This window comes from Cheilinus undulatus, linkage group 13, assembly GCF_018320785.1.
Source record: "Cheilinus undulatus linkage group 13, ASM1832078v1, whole genome shotgun sequence".
Taxonomy (NCBI): domain Eukaryota; kingdom Metazoa; phylum Chordata; class Actinopteri; order Labriformes; family Labridae; genus Cheilinus; species Cheilinus undulatus.
Window position 1 is genome coordinate 9,674,941 of NC_054877.1, and position 10,345 is coordinate 9,685,285.

A 10,345-nucleotide genomic window follows, 5' to 3' on the forward strand; every position below is an offset into this window, starting at 1 on the left:
CCTATGACTACTCTGGAGGAGTTCCAAGCTTCAGCACTGAGATGGGAGAGACTCTGCAGACAACAACTGTTGGCCGGGTAGTTCACCAGTCAAAGCTTTATGAGAGTGTGGCAAAGAGAAAGTCACTGTTGAGGAAAAATCTGATGCACTCTGGACTAGAGTTCACCAAAAGGCATGTGGAACAAAGTCATTTGGTCTGATGAAACCAAATTAGAAAAGACTATTTAGCAGACACCAAACACACCAAAAACACACCATCCCCACTGTGAAGCATGGTGGTGGCAGCACCATACTGTTGGGATGCTTCTCAGCAGGTGGTCCTGGAAGACTTGTTGAAAGGAACCCCGCATGATCAGACCAGTGCATCTTGTTGGATAGATATATGTATCTCTCATATACATATTGAACTGAAAAACTCACTAGATATCTGCATTTTGAGTCATTTGAGATTATAAATGAACCAGGAGACCGCCATGTTTTGGTCCGTGCTGGTGCTATGACGTCACAGTTCTGCGGTGCTCCTCGCTGTTTCCATGCAGTAACCTGTTTCAGACTGGCAGTCAGTGTTAGGGCTGCATCTCAGAAACGCAGGAGAATTATAAAATTTAAGGTCTCTTTTCTTTTTATTTGAACCACGAGCAGTTAATTGTCCATCCAGACAGGAAAATGATAAATACAGAGCCATATTTACCTTCTTGAAGAAAATATATACATCCATATCGGTAGAATACGTTTGACAGAAGTCTCTTGATGAACCAGATGAAGGCCACAAGCTAAAATGCGTCTGTTTAATAAAGTTGTTCCCCGAACTTCTCTTCTTTATAAAGCTTTCTGTTTCCACATGGTTCAGGTAAAGATAAACACAAAACTAAAGGACTTCTGGTTTGCGCCTTTCAATGTAAAAGTCTACTTGAGCATTCCTTTGGAGAAACTCAGTTCGTATGTGCATAATGCTTTTATTTTGAAAAGCTCCTGGCATGCTTCCACTATACGCTGAATCCAGTCACTTGTAGAGAGTTTTAATGAGGTAAAACCAACACGCAGCAAACTCATGTCAGCAATGGCTGCAAGCAGGAAAACCATCTGAAAAACGGTTACTGCATAGGAACGTGAAGGAGCGCTGCAGAACTGTGACATCACACGACCGCAACATGGCAGCCTCCTCGTGAGTTTATGTGCTGAAATGTACTCAAAATGCAGATATCTGGGATATTTAGTGAGTTTTTTAGTTCAATATACATTTGAGAGCTACAAATATCTATCCAACAAGATGAACTTTTCATCAAGATTTAATGGGTTAAACATTTATGCGGTTACTTACTTACATTACATATTTTTAGTTAATTGACATTATTTTGTAGAAATCTGTTTTCCCTTCTGCTAAGTCTTTTTTTTTTTTTGTTCAAAAAATAAAAACTAAATAGACCATGACTGATTTATAAAATCAATAAAAGGGTTAAACTTCCAAGGGGATGAAAACTTCTCATGGCTAAATCCAGTTAGTGTTTATTTTTTATTTCTCACAAGTGTCTCTCTATGTTTGCTTTTAATGAAATGTTGAATGCACCACTGTTATTTTTTTTTCTTTCTCCCTGCCTCTTTATTTTTAGAATCCTTTTCTGCAGCAGAACAAAACACAAGTTTAAATATTACCCCATTGTCAAAAACAAATTCTTGGTTTCTGTTACAGTTTATATCATGCCAGAGCAGTCTTTTAGAGTTCTCCTCCAAATGTTTAATGTAACGCTCATGACTCTTTTGGTGCAGGAAACAACAATATTAGACATACAGTGCATTCAGAGCCTTCCCAAAAACATTCAAAATTTAGCTCAGGTCCCTCCCATTCCTCTCAAGCTTTGCTGATGTGTTTCTACACATTGATTGGAGTCCACCTGTTGTAAAATAAATTGACTGGCCATGATTTAGAAAGGCACACACTCCTCTATAGAGGCTGACACAGCTGACAATGCATATCAGAGCAAAAACCAACTAATGAGGAAACTGCTGGCAGAGCTCAGAGACAGGATTGTTGCAATGCACAGATCTGGTAACCTTGCAAAGCCGATGGATACGTCCGTTTCCGTGTTTCTCACTGGTGAATCCATCTTGCAAAGCTCCCGTCTGAACCGTTTGGGCCCGGTTACAAACTGAGAGAACCAATCAGCGATGAGGGGCAGTACTTTCAGGCACAGCGGAGTCGTGACATTAGCAAGCAGCAGCAAGAGGCTGGTGCAATTATGGCGGAAGAGATTAGCGTGGATGCTGCTAAGGCGCCAGTCTTATCAGAACTTGACAACATTTCTTCGTTATAAGAAGAACAAAGAACAGCAGTGAGATGTTTTCTTTTCAAAAACAACAAAAGTCATGTACTGACATGTCTATAGTCACCATAGTTCGCGTTTTTCCTCAGTAGCTGCGCACACACACCACGGTCACAGCTACGTCATGTGTTTTGTTGATCTGATTGGCCCGTAAAGATGTGACAGACAGAACGTTCATCCAATCACACTCCGAGTTTTTTTCAAATCTTCTGCCCTTTCCCAACCGCTTAGTATTGAAGGTTTTCCAGATGTATGTGTGAAACAAATCCATCTGGCGTGTCAGGTTACAGATCTGGGGAAGGCTGCAAAAACATTCTGATGCACTGAAAGTTACCAAGAGCACTGTGGCCTCCAGAATTCTTAAAAGTAAGGCGTTTGGCACAACCAGGACTCTTCCAAGAGCTGGTCATTCGCCAAACTGAGCGAGGTCAGTGACCAAGAACCCAGTGGCCACTCTGACTGAGCTCCAGAGATCCTGTGGGCAGATGGGACAAAGTTCAGGAAGGACAAACATTACTGTGTCCCCTCATCTATCTGGGCTTTGTGGCAGAGTGACAAGATGGAAGAGGGAGGCAGAAATCAATAAGGGGTCAAAAGAAGTTAAAAAGAGAATTGAGGATATAAAAAATAAAATAACGATAATAAAATAATATTTCCAAGAGAAAAAAGCAAACTCATTCTTACTTTTGTGGAGATTATATTACAGCTACTCATTAAAGGTTTTGATGTAGGATTCTTTATATTTAGCTTTGAAAGGGTGCGTGTGCTTTTACTTTGAAAGCCACAACAGGAAATGCGTTTAGATCTAACTGTATGGAGCTTGCTTACATCAGGTGCAGCACGCACAACAACAATAACGGCTCTCAGCTAGCATTTCTGTGGTTCTCTCCGTTACAATGCTACGGCCCTTATTTGTATTCGTGGCCGCAACAGGCTCCTCCGTTCTCGGCCTCCGCAAGTTCGACGTCTTCGCGGCTGCCGGGCCCTGCCAAGCCCCGGTCCAGTGGGAAGGCAGGTGGGTGCAGTACGACCACAGCACCGGGAGGAACAGCCGAGCCGCTGTGTCATACGACAGCCTGAACCAGAGGCTCCGAGTGCTGCAGCAACACAAGAAACACACCCCGTGTCAGAAGTAAGAGCCTCCATTATGTCGTATTACAGCCGAAAAACAATGTAAATATACGATGTAAAATATGGGAAAAACGCGTGAATCAGAGGCTGAGTGATTGACTTAATAACTTTATAATTACGCATTTGTCTACGTATTTTTTAACATAAATCGCCTATCTATAATGTAGGACCTTCCAATAGTCACACAGCCTTAACACTACGTTCACAAGGCGCTTGAACGCGAAGTTTAAAAATGAAAAATTGAAAAAATGAGACAATTCTTTACAGACTTATAAGCTGTTCATAAGATTAACATTCTAGGTTTAAAGGTTAAAAAAATCAGCTTTAAGCTGGAAATTAATCCGTCATGTTTGGAAATAATACTGGTGTAAGTGTAGGTTTTAATTTGAATACACTTTAAGGTGTAAAATACACTTTTGAGAAACAAAACTTTATGCATATCATTAATCTATCTATTTAATACAGAGGGAGATGTTAACAGTAGTTTTCAAAGCCAGAGAAATCCTTTGTTTTGAACAGGTGTGTCTTGTTATGTTAGCTGCCTGACATGGAAAGACACGTCATTTTCCCACACTAATGTGCCCAAGCTTGTCAAAACCAAACAGATGACAAGTAGATTTAACATGTATGAACAAACTGTATCAGGAGATGCTAAAGCAAGCATGCCCCTCCTTTCTACTTCCTGTCTGTAGTTGAACACATCCCTCATACAAATCTATCAGATTTATAATCACTATCATCCGTCTGTCCATTAAAGCCAAGGGTTTAAAGCCAATCCCAGCTTTTATTGGGTGAGAAAAGGGGTGCACCCTGGACTATCGTCAAGAGACAAACAAGTAGGCGCGCTCACATTCATGGGCAATTTAGAGTCACTAATGAACCTAACAAGCATGTTTTGTTCGGGAGGAAACTGTCTAGAGTACCAGATCTGCTCATGGGCTATCTGTGTTATTGGTGCCGTAGTCACACTTGTTTATTCTGTGGATTGTAATCACTTTAGGATTGCTAGCAGGCTAATTCCACCAGCAGTAAGACAGGAGTGCCGGGTCACTCTACTGAAATATGCATTTTTCTGTTCCTAGTCTTCACTAAAGTATTTTGCTTGGGGGGAAAAACTTCATTTTTACCATGAAACTGCATGATTCGCACAATTGTACTTTCTTTGGTTATAATCTGTTAAATGTTTTTATTTGAACCAGTTACATAGATGCCATTGGCTACAGTGCCTGTCCCTATAGGACTTGAGGATGATGGTAGTATTTTGAGGCCAAAATATTTTTTTTCTGTCATTTAAAACATAAAAAATATATACATAACCATCAAATACAGTGCATTCAGAAAATATTCAGACCCCCTTCACTTTGTTATGTTGCAGCCTGATGCTACAGTCCAAATATGTAATTTTTAAGAGCTGGTTGCCAGACCAAACTGAGAAGTAAGAGAACCTGATGGTCACTCTGACTGAGCTCTAGAGATCCTGTGTGGAAATGGAACAAAATTCCAGAAGGACAACTGGAGCCCTCCACCGATCTGGGTGACTAGACAGAAGCCTCTCCTCAGGGCAAAACACATGAAACCTTGCTTGGAGTTTGCAAAAAAGCACCTGAAGGACTCTCAGACTGTGAGAAACAAGATAACCTGGTCTGATGACGGCAAGATTGAACTGTTTGGCCTCAGTTCTAAATGTAATGTTTGGAAGAAACCAGGCCCGGCTCATCACCTGACCAATACCATCCCATAAGTTGTGGTGGTGGCAGCATCATGCTGTGGGGGTGTTTTTCAGCAGCAGGGACTGGGAGACTGGTCAGGGTTGAAGGAATGCTGAATGGAGCTAAGAACAGCAATATCCATAATAAAAACCTGTTCCACTTTGTTCAGGACCTCAGACTGGGCTGAAAGTTCACCTTCCAATTTCTCAGCTCAGGTAGATCATCAATGTATTCTGTTTCTTCACAATCTCAGATGGGCCTGTGCTCTTAATCAAAATTAATTTTGTTTCAACCCAGAACATCTTCTTGAAGATTTTTTAATGGTTTGCTGCATCTGTGTCAGGCACAGCCCTATGTTGCCTCCAAAACCCCCCTGTGGCATTCTGTGGGAGTGAAATCCATCCAGTCTTTAAGCCTGAACACTTAATGAATTGTAAATAAGAGGCTTAAGTTATTTTCCTTTGGCATGCTTTAATTTGTTTATTTTGTATGTCAGGTTTTTTACTAGCAGTTTTGAATGAATTAGAGCTGCAACAATAAGTTGATTCATCTGTTAGTCAAGTAAAAGAAAATTAAGTTAAAGTTTTCCTTACATAAGAATTTCTGAAGCAAACAATAGCAAAATAAGTGATGTAAATATGTTTCATTTCCACCTTTCTCTGCCTCTGCTCCAGGTTTTTTGAGTACATCTTCTTGTACCAGAGCATGGTGATGTTCCAGATTGACCAGAAGACTAAGGATTGCTCTAAGATCACTCTTACTGAGGCCTGGGATCCCTTTGACATCCCAGATAACTCCACCTTTGAGGACCAGTACTTCATTGGAGGCCCTGGGGACAATGTGGAGGTTCAGGAGTGGTCAGACAGGAAGCCGGCACGCCAACGTAAGCCTAGTTTTGAACTATTTTAAACACAATAGCATTGAAAACATCCCTGCATACAAAGTAATAAACATGAATTAAAATCAGTGTTTACTGTCAGTTTTAGCTCAGATTTTTTCTTTATGCTCCAACAGCAAATTTAGATAACTAACATTTATGGTACTAAAACCAACCCTTTTCAGTACATGTTATTTTTTATCTATCTTTGGCACTGTGGAACTACTTTTGAGAGGAAGTACATCACAAAACCTATTTCTGCTGTAAAAATGGACCTTCTAAGGTTGCATTCACACCAGAGCTGTTTGGTCTTCTTTAAACAAACTCTGGTCCAGTTTCCTGGATGGTTCTGGTTCGTTTGGAGCGGTGTGAATGAGCTTTAATGGTGATTCCCTGGCTTTGCTTACAGCCTTAAGCACTCAGAATAAGGAGGAACAGCGCCTTTTTGCACTTTCATGTTGGCTTCCTTTTTCAACACCTTGCAGCTAATCCAGGACAGATGCATTTAAAAAATAGAAAGTAAAAAACATTTATCTAATTGCGTGAAAACTTTAAAGTACACTGAGGTGCTGTTAAAAATCCAGCGTTTATGCACATTGAAGACTTCCAGCCATTGCTTCACAGTAAAAATCAATCTTCATTAGATTTAAAGAGCATCTATTGGTGGATCTAAACCTCCAGTTCCTGTTAGAGCTGCTCTAACCTTTCCTCATCTCTCTGCCAGATGAGACCTGGGTGGGCGTTTACACCCTGAAGGACTGCTACCCGGTTCAGGAAACTTACACCAGGAACAGCAGCGTCACCACCTCCACCCGTTTCTTCAACATCCAGCTGGGCATCAGCGACCCAAACGTCTTCACCCCACCCAGCACCTGCCAATCAGCTCGGCCTGAGCGGATGTCTGAGTCTGACTGCTGAGGCCTTGCCAGCCTGCACCTTTAATCTTAGATACTTAAAGAGATAATCTCACTGATTTTTTCTGTTACATAAATGTCTTTTGCCTGAGCTAACACAAACAGCATTTGTACCTTGCAAAGTTAAAGATAAAAACTACTGACAATGACAATGAGACCATTCATGTGCTCCTGTGACAGTGCTTTTCCAAGTTTGTTGTGAATGCAGGATTATACCAGGGCTTTCTGTAGGCTGTCAGCCAAACAGCCACTTAATCACAGCCGGCTATGTTTTTCTATTGTTGATTCTAATAAAATAATATTCACTAACAAGTTGTGACTCACTTTTGCCATACAGTTTAGACTCTTCAAACCAAAACAAGCATGTGAAAGATGCCTTTCCATCTGTGTCGAGTGTGGGAGCATGTAGATGAGACTTCAGTGCACAATATTGTCAAAGTAAGTGTAGACAGGAAAAAAAATGTCAAACCTCTGGTAAAGGAGGAACAGTGCGGATTTCATCCTGGCTGTGGGACAGTGGACCGACTCTTTACCCTGGCAAGGCTCCTTGAGGAAGCATGGGAGTTTGCTCATCCAGTCCACATGTTTTTTGGACTTGGAGAAGGCTTATGACCGTGTCACACACGGGGTAATGTGGGGGGTACTGCGGGAATACGGAGTCCCAGGGCCACTGAGTAGAGCCATCAGGGTCCTGTATAACCAAAGTGAGAGTTGTGTTTGCACCCTAGGCATGACGCCGAGCACACAACCCGGTATGTGTTGGCCTCCATCAGGGCTGCCACTTCTCCAATCCAATCCAACTTTATTTGTAAAGCACTTAAAAAACAACCACAGTTGACCAAAGTGCTGTACAGGAGAACAAATAAAAATACATAAAAAACAGCAGCTCACAAGAGATAAAAGATCCTTCTGATTCTGTTTGTGATTTTCATGGACAGGATCTTGAGACGCAGCCAGTGGGAGGAGGGGTTGACCTCAGAAGTCCGTCTCTGGTTTTCGCAGATGATGTGGTTCTGTTGGCTTCTTTGGCATGGGACATACAGCAGGCTCTGGGGCAGTTTGTGGCTGAGTGCAAAGCATTCGGGATGAGGGTCAGCACCTCCAAGTCTGAGGCCATGGCTCTCTACCGGAAAATGGTGGATTGCTCCCTCCAGGTGGGGAGGGTGTCTTGAATGAAGGAGTTCAACTATCTTAGGGTCTTGATCACAAGTGAGGGTAGAATGGGCCGTGAGATTGACAGGAAGATTGGAGCAGCAGATATTGCAGACGTGGCGTACCATCGTGGTGAAGAGAGAGCCGAGCCAGAAGGCATTAAGACACACAGTCTTAGCAGAGATACCCCAAAATGCGCTGAAGAGAAGTTGTCACAAAGGAGTACATCTGGTGCCTGTCAATCAACATCCACTCCTCACAGGTATAGTAAGACTGGGAGGACCAAGGACTGAGAGTCTCACTTTTGTCCACATGCTCAGATACCAGGAACACCACACTGTCCTACTCAGCAAACCCATCACCACAAATGCAAGTCCGACTCTGTTTAACCGTAGGGGAAAAAAGATAATGCAGATGGAAAAAATAGGTTAGGCAAGCTACTTATCGAATAAGCTTGTCATGTTTTATTTATAGTAAAAATGTTGAGATTGTTGACACATTGAAATGTTTAGGAGCTGTGGTTAATTCCCTTTAAAGTTCCATGGGAACGCAAAAGTTAAGAGCCAAATGAGTCATCTTTACATCTTCCACAAAGTCAATCTATGTTTTCATTTACTTTTTCAAACTTCTGGGCAGTGTGGGATGTGAAAATATAAACAATTTAAAAAGTGATCCTAAAGCTGATTAGAATGAAAAGTATCTGTGCAATGGTGGTGTTTGAAGCTGTCAAAGTTCTGGTAAGGTTTCCACATGACTTCCTGCTGGAAAAGTCAAAATGTAATACTGGATGCAAACCACAGGAGGGCGCTCTCGTCCTGCTGACAAGGGAATTATTTTCCACTTTTTACATTTTTATGCAAAAATGAGTATAAAGCAAAACTACAATGTTATTTAACAAAACAAAAACGCGTAATGTAAATTGATTGTCAAGCTGAATGAAACTGAAATGAAGGCAAAGGAAAATCCTTTTTAAGAGCAGGCTTTTAAAGGGATTAATTTTATCAAATTGGAGTCCCGTAAGGTCAAGTTTCAGCGTGTAATTCCATTCAGACAGATGTGGCGTCTCCCTGTAGTGGTCTTCAAGGGGGGGAGGTGGTCAGGCTGTCTTAAACCGGTATCATTATTTCTATATTGTTGTGTAGCAATTGTTCACTGTAATCTGGGGGATAATTTGGGGGATTGTTTGCGGCAGAGAGGTCTATGCTTGCATTTTAAGTAGTGCTACTGCTTGCTCTGAGATTCCTGTTTTAAATGTGTGTGCAAGAATTTTAAATTGTTCAGATAACCAAAAGTGTCAAGTAAAAGCAGCAAAACCTGGTGTAAAGAGGTCCAAATTCAAGTATAAGTCAAAATCTCACCTATAAATTTGTGTAATTATGTCAAACAAAACATACTCACTTCATTAAAAGTAAAACATTTCATAATAATAAACTACTACAACTAGATTAAAACTACTGATGCAGCATTAATATTTAAATCTCTTTAATGTTACTGAGTATTAAGATCTAGCTTAATAAGAGGGATACTTTTCATAGAACATGAATGTATATGTAGACTTTTATAACAATAATCTGATTCAACATGTTAACTTTAACTAAGTGATATAAACCATTTCTTAATCAGTGGTAATTTTGGCAGCTATTTTTAATTTTAGTTTAAGATTTAGTCTTTAAATGAAATGCATTTTAGTTTTAGTCGCAGTTTAGTCATTTCTATCCTTTTAAGTTTTAGTCTAGTTTTAGTCCATAAAAAGTCCTCACATCTTAGTCTTAACTTTTAGTCCAAGCATTTATTTTCTTGTCTAAATCTGGTACCAAATCATTATAGTCTGCTCTCTGAACTCTGCTAAACCTGGGGTCCATGCTTTCTACAGCTGAGAGGCAGAATAGATACAGCTGCATTGATTTTTGACAGATTTACCCACAGTGGAGAAATATCACAGATTCTGATTGTCTGACAAAAACTAAGTTACATTTTAGTCCAGTTTTAATCATTTTGACAAAAACTAAGTTTAGTTTTTGTCAGTTTTATTCATCACAGATCTGTTTTTGTTAGTTTAGTCTAGTTTTTTAAGATGGAAGGGAAATTAGCAGCAAATTCCCTCAAATCAGCTTCAGTCACTACTAACAGGGAGCTCTAATACTGAGTGAAATAAAAATACCATTCTATCTTTTAGTCCTCTGGTCAAATGGTTAAATAGAAGCAGTGCAGTTCATTGGTGTCACCTCAGATTCAACATTG

General features: G+C 40.6%; 1 protein-coding gene across 1 annotated transcript; it reads left to right on the forward strand.

Annotated features, from left to right (window-relative positions):
• Positions 1-3,122: 3,122 nt before the first annotated feature.
• Positions 3,123-7,261, forward strand: epdr1 (ependymin related 1). The gene is made up of 3 exons (XM_041803777.1): positions 3,123-3,453; positions 5,836-6,044; positions 6,763-7,261. Exons 1-3 carry the CDS (start codon positions 3,218-3,220, stop codon positions 6,954-6,956), a joined length of 639 nt encoding a protein of 212 aa, XP_041659711.1. The 5' UTR covers positions 3,123-3,217; the 3' UTR covers positions 6,957-7,261.
• Positions 7,262-10,345: the final 3,084 nt, after the last annotated feature.

What these genes read in the sequence shown, in the direction of transcription:
- epdr1 (XM_041803777.1), top strand. Translation starts at nt 3,218, where the DNA reads ATGCTACGGCCCTTATTTGTATTCGTGGCCGCAACAGGCTCCTCCGTT. An exon ending in AAACACACCCCGTGTCAGAA is followed by an intron (nt 3,454 to 5,835) that starts GTAAGAGCCTCC and finishes CCTCTGCTCCAG; the next exon opens with GTTTTTTGAGTACATCTTCT. An exon ending in CAGGAAGCCGGCACGCCAAC is followed by an intron (nt 6,045 to 6,762) that starts GTAAGCCTAGTT and finishes TCTCTCTGCCAG; the next exon opens with ATGAGACCTGGGTGGGCGTT.